This window comes from Nannospalax galili, unplaced genomic scaffold, assembly GCF_000622305.1.
Source record: "Nannospalax galili isolate Female #2095 unplaced genomic scaffold, S.galili_v1.0 scaffold1210, whole genome shotgun sequence".
Classification (NCBI taxonomy): domain Eukaryota; kingdom Metazoa; phylum Chordata; class Mammalia; order Rodentia; family Spalacidae; genus Nannospalax; species Nannospalax galili.
The window spans coordinates 287439-306747 of NW_008328216.1; the positions used below are offsets into that span (position 1 = coordinate 287439).

The 19309-nt window shown below is 43.4% G+C and overlaps 1 protein-coding gene across 2 annotated transcripts in view; it reads left to right on the forward strand.

Moving 5' to 3' along the window:
* Itga9 (integrin subunit alpha 9) overlaps positions 1-19309 on the forward strand; it is a 365552-nt gene that overhangs the window by 220453 nt on the left and 125790 nt on the right. For both annotated transcript variants that reach the window (XM_008855995.3, XM_029555637.1), the window contains one exon: positions 11885-12035. In XM_008855995.3, the coding sequence (XP_008854217.1) occupies positions 11885-12035 (151 nt within the window). The remainder of the gene's footprint in view (positions 1-11884; positions 12036-19309) is intronic.

Here is a 19309-nt window from a genome sequence, read left to right on the forward strand (position 1 = left end):
AGAGAGAGACCTATCTCCATTGACATAGCCAGTTGGGAAACACTAGGCCCCAACAGAGTTACCTGTCAAGGGCTCTGTGACTTCTTGAGTCATGAGGCTGTCCAGCTTCAGAGAAATGCAGATGAGCTCTGTAGTGTTAAAAGGGTGGCCATGACAAAGTGTAGCAGTGTGCCCTTGGCTGGGCTAAGGCAGGCACTGCTATGTACCACTCCTGCCTCGTGACATCAGATCTCCAAACCATCCACAGATCTTGAGAACTCCTCTGCCTCCCCCCACACACCAAAGTATCCTTTGTCCTTAATCCAGTTGTTACAGCGAATGAACCTGATTTGTTCCAGATGTCCCCAGACTTAGTGATTCCGGAAACTCCTGAAGTAAAGGCTGACGAGGCTCTGAATTACTCTGTTATGGGGGGATCCAGCGTTCCCTTTAACAGTTCCACAGATGGGACAGGAAGAGCTTGAGCTACCCAGAGGCTTGGGGAGGGTCCCCTGGCTTGCTATGTTTCTTCATTAGAAAGAGCAAGGCTGTCAAAGCAAGTCCTGGTTTTGCCATTATGTGAATTACATTAAATGAGCTGGAGCTGGAGTCAAAATCATCAGAGGCATAAGCATATTTGTTTGTTTATTTGCTTTTGATTTTTTGAGGCAGGCTCTTGCCATAGCCCCAGCTGGCCTGCAACTCAATATGTACACTAGGCTGGCCTCAATATCTCAGAGATCCGTTTGCTCTGCCTCCTGAGTGCTGGGATTAAAGTGCACATCACTCCACCACCCCTGCCTGGCAAGCATTTTTTAAGTACTTGTAGTTATCAGAACATTGCTAAGGAAATTGCTATTTTAATTAATTTTACCTTAGTAAATGCATTTCTCTTTCATTTTATGAGCATAACACTGGCTCAGATGAGTATCTATGAAGAAAGTAAAAAGGTTTTCTGCTTTGTATAAAAGTGAATTTTTCAACCCAGAAATCTGGGCCTAGGAACCTTTTCTCTAACTCGGAGTAAATCTCAATTGCAATGCCTTACACAGAGTGCTCCATCCCCAGCTGGAGCTAATAACCATGCTAGGCTGGTTCCCCATGACTGGAAAAGACATATAGAGCACAGTGAGATGTGAAGCACATCTCAAACCACGTGGCATAATAACCCACTGTTGGAAAAATTAGACTCTACATAGATAAATATATATCATATTCTATTTAATGATAGTCTTGTTGGTTTATGTGATGTTGAGAATATAAACAGTATGAAGTGGGGCATGATAACACATGCCTTTAATCCCAGCATTCAGGAGGCAGAGGCAGGCAAATCTGCAAGTTCAAGTCTAGCCTGGTTTACATAGTGAGTCCCAGGCCGTCCAGGGCTACGTAGTGAAACCTTGTCTCATAAATAACTAAACAAACAAACAGCATGGACTATGAAAGCTGCAGTCATTCTCCCTTAATCTCAGGAAATATGTTCCAGGACTAATAGTGAATTCCTGAAAGGAAGACTGAACTTAAATTTTACAGGCCGTGTTTTCTCCCATGTGTACATGCCTATGATAAAATTTAACCTACAAATTATACATAGTAAAATTAACGACAATAAAATAGGACAGTCATAACTTACACTGCTAAAATGGCCACTATCACTATTCTCCAAGGCCATCATTAAGTAAAATAAGAAAATAAAAACTTGAAAACAGACTCTGACACTGAAGTATTCAGTCTTTTCACCAAGGTAGCTAGTCATGTGACTAATGAGTAGGTAGCCTATACACTGTGGATATACTGAACAAAAGGATGATTCATAGCCAAGGCAGGAGAGGGTAGGAGGCATGAAATGACATCATACTTCTCAGAGTGATGCTTAGTATGAAGCATTATGAATTATTTCTCATATTTTCCACTTAATATTTCTTCTTAATGTCTATTGACTATAGAAAGCAACTGAGAACTGCTGTACTTAAGTATGTGCATTTAAAACAAAAGCAGAAGATAATGTAATTAATATAAGCTGTTTCTATTCAGGTTTTATTTTCATATGTGTTTGAGAACACTCAGATGTGCAAATAGATGCTGTTGGGGCTTGGGGCAGCTGTGCAAGCATAGCACCTTCAAGATTCAGTTGACAAATAGGCCAGGTTCCTGGGGTATGCAGCCAAGGGGATCAAAGGCAGTGTAGCTGGAGGAGAACCTGAGGGGTAATGGGATATGGAAGATGGTTACAGTGGAGAAACAGGCAGAGCCCAGGCAGGCTAAACTATAAGCAAAGGGAAGCACGCCAAAGGGTGTGGAGTGAAAATGTTCTGAGGTAATTAGCATGCAGAACCTCGGCAGGTGAGGTGCAGTTAGAGCAGGGGCCCAGGGCTCAGGCTGTAGCCCCAAGAGGTTGCCTGTGTTTATGAGAAGTGAGATACAGGCTGACCATGGGAGAAGACAATAACAGTATCACTCTGAAGAATATTAAGGTAGAAAACAAAGTTTGATTTGATTTTTTTGACTAAGAAATGCATCTTTGGGGCAGAAAATATTTAAGCACCCCTCCCTCTTTCACTCCTCTCTCCCTGGTCTTTTCCTCCCTTCTTCTTTCCTGGGTCAAATCTAGGGCCTCACACATACTAAGCACACTCTGAGACTCCCTTTTGAATATTTCCTGGTGATCTTTGTACTTTATAACAGAAACAGATAGGATATCCTTTTTGGTATTCTTGGTTAGTGAAATGAATCCCGCAATATTTGCTGTAATAGCTAGACCGCCTTTTTTTTGTTTTGTTTTCTGTAGCAGTAAAAACTGATATTTGGATTCTAAATCATTTGTCTTTTTAATAAAGGCCATCGGAAGCCCAGTTAATAAACAGTCACTAGTTGAAATGGGACAACAAGAAAAAATGTTCTAATCCTATGGAACAGAGAAATTTGGGGACTTACAGTGTTTCATGAGATCAACTCTACTGTACTCCGTTGCTGGGCTTTAAATTTTCCTTGTCCAGAGGCCTGTCACAGGAGAAGCTGTGATGAGTTAAGAGAACCATAAGTTTCTTCAAGTTATTGCAAGCTGACAGATGTGGTCTGAAAACATGAGGGACCAGTCTGTTCCCCACCTTTCTCTTGAGCACACAAGGAGCTGCCTCTGTAAAAAAGAAACAAAAAAAAATTACATTTTCCATGCTGCCTTGCCAGACAACTTCCTGTTAGGTTCAGTCAATGGTAAGACTGAAGGGAAGAAGGTAGAGAAGATTCAGGGTAAGTCTCTGAACCCCACTCACCTTGAGCAGCATCCCAGCAATGGCTCCTTTGCCTCATGCTCTGGGATCCCCCTTGGAGTTCCACCTCTAGTCACCCACCTTCTCTTTCCAGTACTACAGTGCTAGGTGTAATAGCTGGTTTTCTTCCTTTCCCCTTGTTTACTTTTCGGGTTCACCTCGTGCCTTCGTACCCAGTTCCTGGGTTTGTATGGTAATGCATGCTTAGAATCCAGTGCTGCAGAGATGGAGACAGACAGATCCCGAGGGCTCGCTGGATAGCCAACCTAGCCTGCTTGGTGAGCTCCAGGCCAGTTAGAGGCTCTGTCTCAAAAAACAAGGTAGATGGCTCCTGAGGAATGACATCTGAGGTTGACCTCTGACCTCCACACAAACACACACGTGTGCCTGTGACACACAAAAGAAATTGAAATTTTGGTACCTGGGATGGACCCCTGTGGCAATTGCTTGTGGACCACAAGGAAGGGGTTACATTTTATCCTGAGCCTGGGGCTCCTTCTAGAAGGACCCTGGGTCCCTCTTATTCAGAGGCGACAGGATTAACTGATGGGGTATCCTACCCCCATTTCCTGTGGAGAACTCTGTACCAGGCAGTGTCCATACAGTCTAGATCTTTTCTATCTCTGTCCTGCATTCCTGGCCTGGTTCCAGCTACCAGGGACTGCAACATTTTGCCTGTTCTGCCCATCAGAGGTACTTGGCATGGATGCCCACCTCCTATGGCTATAACAGCCCTCAACCAATGACAACCCAGAATCAGCACACAAATAATCCTTCATCCCAGAGTGAATCACTAAGAGACCTGTGTTTTTCACAGTTTCCTGTCATTCTCCAGGAAGATTAAGTACCAGGTGCCCAGGGAGGTGACTGGCTTGATGCTGTGGCGCTTGTCAGTTACCTTTTCTTCTATGTCTCATTTCCTGCATGAATTTTGGGGACCGCTTCTTAAAAAGATTACTCAAATCTGTCTTATACTCTGCCTCTAGGGCATCCCAAGTGAAGATGCTCCTATTCCCTAGATGCACCTGGCTTACCTCCTTTCCCCATCACATTACATATAACAAATGACAATTACTTCCCTGATATATAGCCTGGATATCAAATTTAGGTAGAATTCAAAATTACTTTATGGGGAACAAAAAGCTACATGCATACCTTTTCTTTTTCAGTAATTCACATACTAGAACATTTTACAAGTGAGCTTAAAGCATTAAATACTATCATTGTAGGGTTTTTTTTTCTTTTCAGTGGGAAGGATGAAGCCTGGAGCTTTGTGTGTGCTAGGCAAGCACTCTGCCACTAAGCTACCTCTCCAGCCCTCAATTTGACATATTTATGTGTATGAGTGTTTTGCCTGCATGTATGTATGTGCCTATCTGATGTTCATGGAGCCCAGAAGAGGGCATCAGACTCCCCTGGACCTGGAATTATAGACAGTTATGAGCTGCCATGTGGGTGCTGGGAACTGAACTCCAGGTCCTCTCAATAATAAGTGCTCCTAATAACAGAGCTATCTCTCTAGCCCCAGCTTGACTCTTTTATAAGCAACCAATTTAATCTACTTTATGTTACCTCTAGTTATGATTGGCAAATGTTTTATCTGTAATAATGCTGAGGGCTATAATTGACTAGGGTATACTTGCTCAATGCCTGCATTAGCATTTTTTACTTGGGCTAGCTTGATGCTAGGAGCCAAAGGCAATCATAATATTTTCTGGCAGATTGTATCCATAAATAAGGTTGCTGTTTATATCTTTAACCTTTAGGAACATCTAAAATTATCTAGTGGAAAAAGTAACCATCTTTCTAAAGGTTTTTGGTCTTTTGGAGACAGTCTCCCTGTAGCACCAGCTAGCCTGGAACTCACTGTGCAGACCAGGCTGCCCTCAATCTCATAGAGATCCATCCACCTCTGCTTCCTGAGTGCTGAGATTAAAGGGGTGTACCACCACATCTGGAAAGATTTATTATTTTTAATTATGTATGTGTATGTGTATATGTGTGTGTCTATGTGTGAATATATGCATGTTAGTGCTGTGCTCAGAGACCAGAAGAGGGCATCAGGTTCCCTAGATCTGGAGTTACAGGTGGTTGTGAGCCACCTGATGTGGGTGCTAGGGAACCAAACTCAGGTCCTCTGCAAGAGCAGTAAGTGCACCTAACCCCTAAGCCATTTATCCAGCTTCCAAAATTATTACTAACCATCCTTTAGCCACTTTACTTTTTTTCCTATTGAATCATCAGAAAATTTATCTGGCTACAGGGGAGAAAATTCTATTTTGTCAATGTTTCAGTGTATGTGACTAGTCAACACTCTAGGTTTACCCAGTAAGGAACTTTGAATGGTCATTACAGTGTACAGTGAGGAATGAGGTCAGGCAGTACCCAGCCTCTGACAGTGTCAGAGAATCTGGGGCTTCACAGGGCTCCCAAGTGGTCACCAGTAGCACCTGACATTTGAAGTAGTAAATGAATTCATACTCAAGTATTATGAATTCTATAACATGTTCAAAAAAGAGCTGCTATGAGATATATTAGGACAGAATAGTTTAAGAACGAACAAGCAATCTGTGTCCAGCAGCTCCAGAAGTGTTAGAAGACAGGCCTTATAGAAACAGTACAGTCTTATAGTACTTATAGTACAGTCTGAATCCTCCATTGACAATTACAGGCGCTTTTCACATGGAAGTACACCAACGAGATCCACATACAAAGTAACATGGCCCACTTAAAGGACTGTGCAAGCAAATTAGAAGTGAAGGGAAATTTTATCAGAGGATAAAATTCCTTGATAATGAGAAAGACTGTCCTTCAGTAAATAAATAAGCACCCATGGAGTATCTGGCACATGAACTGTGTGCGATTGTTTTACGCTTTTGGCAGAGTTTCCAGAGAGGCTGGTCTTCACAGTCTCGTTCTATTCCGATGTCATTAAAAGAACCTTTCTTGCCAAAGCCCTTCCTGATTTAGACGGAGCTTATTATACAAGGGCAGCAGTGAGGATGGCTAAGGGAGTTTGGCACGAACTCCAGCTCAGACCCCCACATGGCTGGCTAACCTCAGTTGAGTGGGTTCCTCTCTCCAGGGCTTAACTTCTTCCTCTTGGAAATGTGAAGATTGAGTTGATGGTCGATTACAAAGATGTTGGGGATGTTTGTTTGGTCATTCAATAAGGGTTCATTAATTCCTCCTGGGAGACACCAGCCTCTGACAGGCCTGCTGAAAGATTAAAGCAATCCACCACAATAGGGGTTCCATTCCAAGCATGTCATGGTTCTTTTTTTATTGAAGAACAATCCTCCTAATTGGCAGGAAATTGTATTCCCTGAGAAATGATGTTCTAGAACCAATTCTGACACTGGGAGTTCAGTGTTGAGCAACCGAGATGAAGGTTTCTGCCTCCTGCTGTTAGATTTGGGCTGGGGCAACACAGTTCTCTTATCAAAAATGAGTATGTGGTCACGTTGGGCAGGTTCTGAGAAGGGCTAATGGGCAGGCATGCTGATGAGTTCATGCTAGGGAGGCTTATTTCATCCATTCAGGGAGACCAGAAAGAGCCTCCTGGCACCACGACACTGTCAGACAAGGAGGTAGAGGATGGGGTGGTAGTGGTGGAAAGGAGTGGCCTCTGTAGGCATGGGAGGCTCAGGCCTCTTGTGCAGTTGCCTGAGCGCTCTACTTGATGATTTCTCTTCTCTAGAATCAGCACTTACACCAGTTCCTGGGAGGTTTCAGGACAACTTGTTTGACAGTACCCAGCTTCACCCTAGTAAACTGTATTTTCATTTTATTTCTAAGAATAACTTTGGAGGCAGCGACGTACTGTTTTGGTTATAGATTTTTAGCCTCAGAGAAAGAATGAAAACAACTTTGAAGCTTCTTTTTAAAAGTTTTGAGTTCACATTCTGCCCTGGAAGGTGCCTGGCTTCCCTTAATCACAGGGCCACGTTTGAATCACTTGACAATGAAAACCCAGAAATGACCTTGTTGTGTGATTAAGTGGCAGAGGCCCATGATGGGGAGCTGGCAGAAGTTCAGAGGTCCCTGGCTCAACTCCTTGGCATTTACACATGAGATAAAGAGACTGGTCTTATGAACTACAATACTGGAAAGAGGAGACAGTCTTCAGCAATGGTCACATGCCTGTCTATGCTTCCTCTCTGCTTAATATTCCACAGACCCTGTGGTCACTCTGCGGTGCTGGCTATCTGTGAACTGTACTCAGGTCCTCCTCTAGATAAAGCTAGGCTATTGCTGTTCTCTTAACTCAAGGTCTGATGATTCCTCCTTTTATCTTACAAAACCAAACAGGGGGACAGAAATAACCCATCAATTGTTTAAAACCCCAATGGCCAACAATAATAAATCATTGCCACAATAGCTTAAGGTCAAGGTCTGAATTTATTGGAGACCATTCAAGAATTTGGACTCTAAGTTAATTTTTCACATCTTGTTTGGATCCTCGGAGCTCTTGCTTCCAAAGCAAGGCCATCAGATTTCTTGTTGCACATGTTATTCTTGTTGAAGTGCCAGACGTACTAAAGAGCAAGGTCTTCTGTCCATGGATGGATAATGGTGATTCCTTCCCCCCGAAATTTGTCTTTCAAAATATCATAGCCTATGGAGAGTTTGAACAGTTTTCTTCCATGCTGTATTAGCTGTATTAATGGCTGCAGACAACAAAAACATATGCTGGCTAATTTGAGCATAAAATGAATTATTAGAAAGATATGAGCTGGTTGAAAGCAGAGGCTTCAAAGCTGGGGAACCAACTTCAACAGGAAACAAGGGAGGCCGAGCTTAGCTCAGGAAGCTACTTCTACGTCTTCAACACTTATACAGCCACCTCATATGCCCACAGAGGACTGAAATGTAATGTCTTTGTGCAACCCTCAAACTTCAGAGCATTAGGTACCACATTAAGATGGCTTGAATACCCTTAGATCATGGGACCATACTTAATCAGGTGTCCACAGCCTAGAGCCCACAAGGGAGGGGTAGGTTTTTTCCCATTTTCTGTTGATATGCCCCTCATGTCTATCAAGGAGTCCCCAAAGCCAAATAGCCAAAAGAAACAACTGTCCATTGCACAAATTTTCTCATGCTTCCTCACATCTTCCATTAACTGGCTGGCCAACTAAAGATTAGACACTGGTGAGATTTGATTTTTCCCAGAGCTGCTATGATTTGGTGCTCATCAGTCTTGGGTGCATCTTCATCATCACCCTCATCTCCATCCTCATCCCTGACCCTTGATGTCCCTACCTTCCTGGATACCATTTCTTTCCCTCACCACATCCTCAAACACTCTCTACCCTCCCTGTCTTTAACTCTGCTTCTCTTTCAGTGCAAAATGCAGGCAGTTACAAAGGAGTCTGCATTCTTCAACCACACATGCACAACATGCCTCGTGTTCCGCTTTCTTACAGCAACCCCCAGCCTTTCCATGTGTTCACCAGGCCCTAAGAGCAATTGTCCTCTGTCATGTGTTTGTTAGTTTATTGTTCCCTCTCTGGTGGATCCTTCCCATTAGCATACAAATATATTATGGTAATTCCCAAATTTTTAAAAAATCATCTCTCCAGCCAACTTCCCCAGCAATGACTATCCTGTTTCTCTGTTCCTCTTTTCTGAAAGAAACTCCTCCCAATAGCCGTCTGTACTTTCTGTTTTCATTCATTCTCCTCTCACACCAGTCAGGCTTTCAACCATGATTTCACTTATGTAATTCATAACAAGGTCACCAGTGACCTCTGTCTAGATCAAAGTTTCTTAAACTGTGTGTCACAATCCAACATGGGGTCACATAGCTGAATGTGGATGGGTGTGCAAAATCTTGGCAATGGTAAAAGGTTTTTGGACTCAAAATGCCTAAATATGGATTCAGATCTAAGGTGTTTCTGGCAGCTCTCACCCATGTTGCATCACTCAGCCTCACTGCAGCCTTGGTTCTGAACACATAGCATGTTCATTTTGTACTGTGCATCCCCTCACACCATGCAGTGCCCACAGATGCTTCCCCAAACACCTCAGCTCAAATTTGAGGATACTATGTGTTATGAGTTGGATTTTTTTTGTACACAACAAGTTTTCTGTTCTTAGAGAACATAATGATTTAATTACAGAAAACAAAGACTTTCGATAATTTCCTACCATCGCTCCTCACCATGTACCAAATTAGGATTATGTTATGGTAGACAGATAAGCACATCCATCTTGTTCATTTACAAATTTTCTTTCATCTTCAATAAATGGTAAAATTCTATGTATACCAAAGAATTACTTTAAAATAGGCTTATGATTTATTATCAATAAACATTTGATCCACGTGTCTATTTTATATACTTATTTACCCAGGGTCATGTAAAAAATTTCAGACACTATGGTAATTAGTTTTAATTGTCAACTTGACACAATCTAAAATCACTTGGGCAGAGGGCTTCAATGAGGATTGTCTAGGTCAGGTTGGCCTGTGGGCTTATCTGTGGGGGGGTCATCTTGATTATGATAATTGATATGGGAAGCCCTGGCCCACTGTGGATGGCACCATTCCCTAGGTTTCGGTCCTAGAATGGAGAAAGTGAGCTGAGTAGCAAGCATTCATGCCTCCACGTATTTCTGCTGTGGACATGATGTGACCAGCTGTTTTAAGTTCCTGACGCCTTGAGTTGCCTGCTATGATGGACTATTAACCAGCATTGTGATCCAAAATAAACCCCTTTTCCCATAAGTTGCTTTTTTGTTAGGGAATTTATCACAACAAGAGAAATGAAACCAGGGCAGCATAAAGAGGTCACAAGTAGAAATAGTTTAAGAAGCCCTGCTCTAGGTAACTAATTCCAATGACCAGTTCTAATTCTTCAGGGTTTTTTTTGACCTATCTGCCACATTGGACAAAACTGACATTCCTCTCTTGGAAAGAGTCTCTGGTGGCCCCTCTGTGCCATCTCCCTTGATTTCCTTTCTACATCCCTAGCCACACCTGCTTCCTTTGCTGGCTCCTCCTCATCTTCCAGCTTCTAAATGAAAAATCTAACTTCTCTCTACGCTCTGTCTCTAATGTCTCTAAGGTCTACTGTATTCCAAACATAGATCGCCAGCCCAAATGCCTCCTTCGACTCCCAACTCACGCACCAAGCTGCCTCTGCATCTCCTGTAAAATCCAACAGGCATCTGGCTTTCTACCCCTCTACTCACAGCCTTTCCCATCTCACTAAATGGCAGCTCTTCTCTGGGTGTTGCTGAATTCCAAGACCCCAGGGCCACCCTTGGCTCTTCTTCCTCTAACACCTCTCATCTAATTCATGAGGAAAAAAATCTGTTGGCACAGCCTTAGAAACATAACCTGAGTGTGGCTTGTCTCTGTACTTGAACTGCCCCCGCCCTGGGCTGAGCCTTCACCTTCTTCTAGCTGGCTTACTGCTGGAGCTTCCTCACCCAGCTTCTCTCAAGACTGCTCCACAGACAGTTCCCATCATAGCCAGCAGGAGCCTCCTCTTGATGTGCACCCTAGGACACTCTTTTTCACTGCTCAGAGCCCTGCAAGGGCTCCTCCCTCCTCTCTCAGCTTTAAACCAAGGTCTTGATGGTCCATCAAGACCTGCAGTATCTCCTAGCCCCACTCCCTTCACCTTTATGAACTCATTTCCTCCAACCCTGATCACTGCTTTCTGGCCTCCCTTCTATTCCTTGAACGTTCTAGGTTCACAGCAGGGACCTCTTTTGGTAGGCCCTGGATTCTGCTTATCTTCCTCCCCTTCTCTGATTTCTAGTGAGAAGTCACCTCCTCAGTGAGGCTTCCCTGACTAGTGTATTCAAAACCGAAGTCCACTTCTCCAGATCAGGTACTTCCTCTTCTCCACATGCTTTCTAAATATTCTCTAGTCTGACTTGTATATTTTCATGAATGAATTTTCTGTCTCCTTGATGTTACATGCAGCCATTTCCCTAGCATTTAGGTTTCTTTTCCTGTTGCTGTGATAAGCTGCTCTGACTAAAGCAGCTTAAGGGAGAAAATGATTCTTTTGGCTCACAGATCCAGGTTCCAGTCCCACATGGTGGGAAGGTAGCAGGAGCTTGAGCGAGATGGTCATATTGCTTCCTCAGTGAAGAGCAGAAATATGAATAAATGCCTGTGCTCAGCGCAATTTCTCCATTTTATACAGTTCATGATTCCTGTCCAGGGACTGGTCCCACTCACAATTAAGGTGGGTCTTCTTACCTCAATTAATATATCACCCAGAGACCCATCTTCCCAAGTGAGTCTAGATTCTGTCAAGTGAACAATTAACACTAATCATCAAATCTAGAATGTGATGATCAAAATGTAAAGTTTTCTCAAAATATCTGAATGCAAGAATTCCATGTATAGTTTATTCCAAGTTCAATGTATAAAATTTCCTACAAACCACATAACAGTTTAGGAAGTTAGAAAAAGTAGAGCCCTATGTTTTAGATGAGGAAGCAGAGGCCCATGGATGACTCATTGTCTATAGATACATGCCTGGAGAATGGGACTCCTGGGAACTGTGGTTCTGATTCCAATTTCCAACCCCCATTCTCAACTAGCCCATGATACCTCATGTTACATAACTGTAAGCTTTGGAGTATTCATTGTTATTTACTTTTCTTTGCAGTATTGATGAGAAAACCCCCTATCTAGCTTTGGGAGCTGTGAAGAATATCTCTCTGAACATCTCCATCTCCAACCTTGGGGATGATGCCTATGATGCCAATGTGTCCTTCAATGTTTCCCGGGAACTCTTCTTCATCAACATGTGGCAGAAGGTAAGGAAGACACTCTGAAAGAGAGCCATTCACCAGGCAGTGCACCTGCTGGCTTGCTTCATAGCTGCGGCTATGTGATGCTTGGAATCGTTAGGAGTTTTTCCATCCTGGACTAAGAAAGTTGTTGGGTTTAGCCAAGACAGCTGTCAAAATACTTACCTTGAAGAATAACTATATCTTGCATTGGCTGCCATCCCTCTTTTCTTGTGAGCTCTCCCTCTATGGTATTTTTGGTCCCTACTCTAAAATGGTACAGTTATTATCTCCAGCATACTTACGTTATTAAAAAATTGTAGCTTTATGCCAGTAGTTGTAAAAATAATAAATAAGTACAGATCACTCCTGATCACACTTGTTATCAGTAATAACATATTTCATGTTCTCTATTACACAGTTGCCTGTGTTGGCTGACACTTCAACGTGTTTATTCATTTCCATCACATTTTGGATGAATTGAGGAAATTAAATGATTTCCATGAATTGAGTATTTTGTCCAATACATTGACTTATTCAAATGAAGTTTAGAAAGCATGATACAAGGAATTTTCTCCTCCCTGAGGCTCCTCAGGGCCCCACCTTTGAGGAAGCTGAGGAGCAGTGAGGAGGAACAGGGGATGCAGAAAGACCCAGTTCTATTCAGTTGCTCAGGGGACAGCTGTTCAGATGCATGTGTCTGCAGTTTCTCACTCTTAACAGCATTGGGCATACTGTGTCTTGGGCTCAGTATTAAAATGGAACCCAATTCACTTTTCGAGGAAAACCTTCACCTCAATCCTTAGCACATTTGTAGCCCTAGGTGTAAATTTGAGCAGGTAGAAGGGGAAGCCTTCTGTTCAGGTACTTATCCTGCCAGGTGTACCTCTTGTGATAGGACTGTACTGACCTTCCTCAGCCTAAGGGCCTACTCAAGCACATGGAACCACCCAGAATGGCAGTGCTCAAAAAAATGTTCCAAGAAATCATCTCAGGGGAAGTCCACAAAAGCCATCAAGGACTACAGGAAGGGTATGGCTTCCATCCACCTTCTCCACCCTAAAAATTGTCCCTGAATTGAACCCTGCGAAGGGAGAACTGTGTAAGCTATAAGGTTCTGTTATCTCTGGCCACATCCTGAATCTCTTTTGGAGAACTACATATGCCCTGGTGCTTATTCCCTGTGTGAAGTGGAAGGCAGGGGCTTACTCAGGGACAAGACCCGTGAAACCTATCTCTGTGGTAACTGGAAAGAGGTGATTGGTGACAGGGAGATGGCAATACACAGACTTTCCTCTCACTCAGGACCTATAGGAGAAATTTCTCTTCATCCTTAAACTTGGAAATAGCTGGACCTTCATTGAGCATTTTGGCTTGTTTCTTCTGGACACAGGGTTGTGACTGACGACTTCATCATCTCTGTTGGCTGGCAGAAAGTTTAGTCACAGTTGGCCTCTCCATATGTGGCACTTGGCATGTTATTTTTGTATACCAAGTAGCCTCCTGCCTGTTGCTTTTTTCCCTCCACCCTATTTTTCTTGTTGGTCTGAAGACTGCATAATATTCTGCCATGTGGTTATTATGGATTTCCTACAGATTCTTCTGGTTACATATTTATATTATTTCCTGATTTTTGTTCTCTGCTAAATGATGTTGTGAAATGTCTTTTACAGGGATTAGTATCAGGAAATGATCATGTGTGTGTGTTCTACAGCTGTTCAGGGCTAGGAAGTACTATTTGTATACTACACACCAGCAAGTCCAGGTTTCCCTGTTCCTTTGTCCCAGCATAAGATCCTGTATGTGTGATTCACTGAGAATGTTCTCAGGAGAAGAACAATGAGGAAAGTGAGTAATAAAAGAAGCATGCTGTCAGGTTAGATCTGGCCTCATGTGGATTGGGCTAGGGAGGCCTTAGAGCCTAAGTCTCCCAACAAACTTGTCTTTCCTGGAAGTTGCGGGGGACAAGCATGCTAGACAGAGGGGCTGTGGTCAGTCAAGGACGATGTTTCTAAGAAGGCCACATGTATTACATCATAAGCTACTATATCTGGCCATGGAGACAATGGGGGCACATGAGGTTAATCACTGAATCCCCAATGACCTGTAAAAAATTTGGTCTAGAAGCTGGATGTGGTGGCACATGCCTTTAATCCCAGCATTCAGGAGTCAGATGCAAGCATTTCTCTGTGAGATCAAGGCCAGCCTGGTCTATGAGTTCCTGATAGTGAGTTCCAGGTCAGAAAAACAAAAACATTTGACCTAGAAAACCCGAGGTTTCATTTGGGCAGAAGATGAGAAGATATGATGGGCCCCTTGTGATGTTGTGAACATTAGTGTGAGAGTGGGGGCAGGGCACCAAGACATCAGGATCAACGAGGAAAGCAGCCAGGCAAAGTGATAGGGGAAAAAAGGTGCCTGTCCCATGAAAACCATATTGCAAGGTTCATCAACTGGAGATATAAATGGCCATAACCAGATCTAGCTGCACCTAGGTGGATAGCAAGAGGTGGCCAAGAGAGCTCACCCACCCTGTCATGTGGACGATGTGCCTCAGTTATGAGCTTTATAAAAAGGTTCTAACACAAAACCTATAAAAGCATATCTCAAGATGAAATGGGAAAACGTAACTTTTAAAAATCCCAGCACTCGGGAGGCAGAGGCAGGTGGATCTCTGTGAGTTCAAGGCCAGCCTCGTCTACATAGTGAGTTCCAGGACAGCTGGGGCTACAGGGAGACCCTGTCTCAAAAAGACCAAAAAAAAAATTGCTATTAATAGAAAACAGAAGTAAATTTCCCAAAGCATTCCCCTTCTACTTAGAGGGTGTCTCAGGAGGTTCTGTGTGGGAGTGGGAAGTTCAGACCAGAAAAGGAACACAGAAAAGCGCTTTGATGAGTGGGTAACCACTGTGGGCAATAAGGCTTAGTCTTCGGAGAATCTGATTGCAACACGCCTCAGATTCATTCCCCTCAGGAGTGAGAAGGCTGCTGAAGGGTTTTCCCACCAACTCCTGTCACTCATTGTAAAGAAAAGGATAGAATTCAGAAATTAGCCCTGCCCCATACTTCCTGTTGAGTGAAGTGTACAGTAGAGCCACATAAATATAGACTGAAACAAAAGCAATTTTATAGATACTTAATTTCAATTAAACATATAAAGCAATTATTAATACAGTAAGTACACAGTGTAGATCACCCCAATTACAGTTAAGCCTTCTGCTCTCATTTATAAATAAAATTTTTTAAAGGAACTAAGCTTCGCCCCTCCGCCTGCTTCACATTCTTCAGGATGGTGTTCAGACTCCCCGGCCATTCCTCTAAGGTCATCCTAAGCCTGGTCCTTCCTGTCTCCCTTCTTTCCTAACTCATAGTACACTGTACCCCACTGTGCACACGCAAATCAGTCCTTCATGACTGAAACTGCTTGTAGCGAGGTATTCCATACTCCTTGTTGTTGTCTAATGAACTATTCTGCCCTCAAATCCCAGCTCATGTGTCACCTATGTAGGCTTCTTACCTGGCTACACAGGACCTGTCGCCCTAGAGGTATAGCTGGATGGCTGGATAGGTAGATGGATGCATGGATGCAGGGACACCTCTCTTGTCTAGAGCCACAGAAGAACTAGAAACCATGCCTCTAAGGTCTCTAGTCCTCTCTGCCAGTGCATACTTAATGATATATTAGCTTTTGAGACTGAACACCAAATACCCTATGTATTTTCATCACCATGACAAAATACTTAAGAAAATCAACTTAAAAAGAAGAAAGGCTTGTTTTGGCTGCTGATTTCAGAGGTTTCAGACCATGGTTGGTTGGCCTGCTGTTTAGGGGCCTTTGACAACCTACAGTGAATTGCTGCAAGAATGATTGACACTGAGACAGAGACAGATAAATAAACCATTGTGTCCTTCAATTAACCCATCCAAGAGCATATCCCCAATGACCCAACTGTGCTTCACTAAGCCCCACCTCCTAGAAACTCCACCACCTTCCAAGAGCACCAGGGCCTCTGGGGGATAGTCAGATCCAAACTAAAGCACCCCATGAAATGCATTTTTCTATCTTCATCTAATACAAGGCCACTTCCTTGGAGTTATTATTATTATTATTTATTATTATTATTATTATTATTATTATTATCGAGAGGCTATTTATAAAGATGTGGGGTATACATGAATGACTACATGCTAACTTTTTTCCTCACTTAAATAAAACTAACTTGGGGCCAATGACATGGCCTAGCTGGTTAAGGCACTTGCCATGGAGTTCAGTCCCAGAGCAATTGTGTAGAAGGAAAAAACCAACTCCTGAGGTGTGCCTTGGCACACAGGGCCTTGGCCTCTGTTGAACAGGAATGGACTTCTTTGGACAGCAGTTATTAAGTACCTGCTAAGTGCCAAGGACTGCACCAGCCACTAGAAATAATGGAGATGAGTGAGGTCTAGCCCTTATGGGGCCAAAGACATGTCAGCAGGTAATTAAAATACAAGGTACCAACTGCCCTACAGGGTTGCAGCAAAGTTGCTTTGAAGTCCAGATGTGCCAAGGTAAAGCCAGTCATTACTGTAATAGTCCCATTTGGCTAGTCCCATTTGGCAACATCTTTGGATAAGTGTTCAGGGTTGCCACATGAGCCTCAGAAGGAGCTGCTGTGAGGAGAGTTGACATGGGGTGGGCTCAAAAGGGAGCAAAGGAATGACCCAGCAGAAGAGAACTCAGCAGGATCGGGAGAGGCTGCCCTGGGCAGCAAAGAGCCAGCAGCACTCCTGGAGGCAGGGTGGCATCAGATCATTTAAGAACTTGACTCTGAGTATTCGAAGCTTGTCAGAACTCCTGCTCTTTGCATACCTTAAGTGACTGTGAAGAGTGTAGGGAGAGCAAATGATTGTTTGATTCAAAGAAGGGGCTTGGATCCTGTGTACATCTTCCTGGTACTGGTCTATTGCATGACACAATGGGAATAGATATCGACATGAAAGAGTAAGTTTCAATCCAAATCCAGGGGCAAGAGAGCTTGCAGCCTGAGTTTGGGTATTAAGGGAAGGCACTCATTTGCCACAGAATTACATACCATAGCAAGGAGACCATACCAAAAGAAAAGGCAGAAAAACAGGAACAGGCTCCCTCTATTATTTTTCCCATCACTGTGACCAAATATTAGAGAGCACAACTTCAAGGGAGGATTCTTTATTTGGGCTCATAGTTTCAAAGGGTCCCATCCTTGATTTGGCCTCAGGCACTTGGGCAGAATATCAGATCAGCAAGAGCATGTACTTTAGTAGGTTGATCACCCTCATGACAGACTAGAAGCAGAGTAAGGAGGTGAGAGAGGACCAGATATAACCCTCAGAGACACACCCCTCATGACATCCTTCCTCCAGACAAGCCCTACCTCCACATTTTCTACCACCTCCCCAAATAGTGCCACCAGCTGGGAACCAGTCTGTCAACACATTAAGTCTAGCAGAGACATTTCATATTCAAACCATAATGCAGACCTAAGTCTTTCACACAATGTGAGATGTTATCTTTCTTTGTATTTCCCAGATGCTGACCTGGAGGCAGGGAACTGAGGACAGTTGTTTATTTGGGAGATGCTAAAAATAATGATCAATAGGTTATATAAACAAGTGCAGACAGGAAAGGAAAAGTAAGCTGTTAAACCAGCTACCACAGATAAGGCAGGGCCATTCTGGAAACAGTGTAGAACACATACCCAAGAGATGAGGGAATCTGACACCCTCTACTGGCCTCCACTGACACTGTATTCAAGCGTCTCACACACACACACATACACACACACACACACACACACACACCCCAAACTCAGGTCCACTTGAAGAGCAACAAGTGCTCTTAACCTCTGGGCCATCCCTCCAGCCTCAAAGCTAATGATATTTAAAACTGTATTTGTCTACAATGTTTGTGTTTTGTGATGTTGGCTAGAAGCAACTAAGCTAGAGTTTGGATTTAAACATAGAAGTGAAAACAATAGCCACTGAGTGTGGAGTGGGGAGATTGAAGCTCTAGGTAGCAACAGATGCAGAGCTGAGGCCCCAGTTCTTTTTCCTCATCAGTACGACTTTCATCCCAGGGTTCTGTCTTCATACCTCCATTTCTTTCTCAGTACTGGATTATGCTAAGGATTGAATAATACCTACACCAAGCAAATTGTACACAGCAGATACCTACCATGGTAGACTCCTGAATCCCACCATATGCACATTGTATAAATCAGTCATTTCTTCAAAGTGTTCGGTTGGTCCCTGACTTGTGATGATTCCACCCAAGATTTTTCAACTTTTTGATGGGGCCAAAGCAATCTGCTTTCAGTAGAAACTGTCCTTCCAGGTTTGAAGTGTGATCTTTACCTGCACTGGCAATATGCAGCGCCATACTCTTTTGATGCCAGGCAATGGTAGGAAGGACCAGGAGCAGCCAGAGAAGTTGGAAGATAAGACTCAGTACTGGGACTGCTGGAAGACAGAGGAATGCAAGGAAGAAAAATGGTTGTGGATTCAGCAGGGAGATCCGGGCCTCAGTTATCACACTTTATGCAATGTCCAGAGCATTTCCAACCTCCCTAGGGATGTACTTCACATTGCCATGCCATTAGTCACTGAGTTTGGCTGGGGAGTTGGTTACAGCTCCATCTTCTAATCTCCTTGAGAGACTGAGACCCTGTGTCCTTACACTTCCTCCTTTGACAAGGTCTAATGTGGAGGGTGGGGGGCATGGCAGTATTAACAAGGAAGCACATTTTTGCCATTACTGAGGAGTGAAAGGTTTGAGTTCCGTATCAAGCCAGACCTTGGAGTTGGGCTTTGAAGGCTCGATAAAGCACCAGGTCAGCTTTCACAGTTTTCAGTGGCTTATGTTTTATGACAAATGGCACCAAAGACTGGTAAGTTTGTTTTTCTTGTAAGATGATTCTTCCCATTTATATCCACCTCTACCACAGAGTGTTCCGTTTCTCACGGGAATCCCTCTTCTCATTTCCAAGGTAAATTGCTCAAGATGGCGCCAGCTGATAAAAATGATCTGCTTTCTAATCTCCATAGAGAAAGGATATGTGCACTTCTGGGTTTGCCTAGCTTGAAATCTGAGGGAGGGCCTCTCCTGTACTTGAAGAAGGCTCTGTGCAGAAACCTGTGCATCTGTGTGTACAATCAAAGGAAGAGTTACAACAGAACTGGAGTCAGACTTCTCAGGGCAGAGGTGCTGCTCATCCCTCAGCAGCTCTCATCCTTGGCAGACTCTGATTTCCAATCTGTCTTGCTTTCTCTGGTGTCTCTTGTCA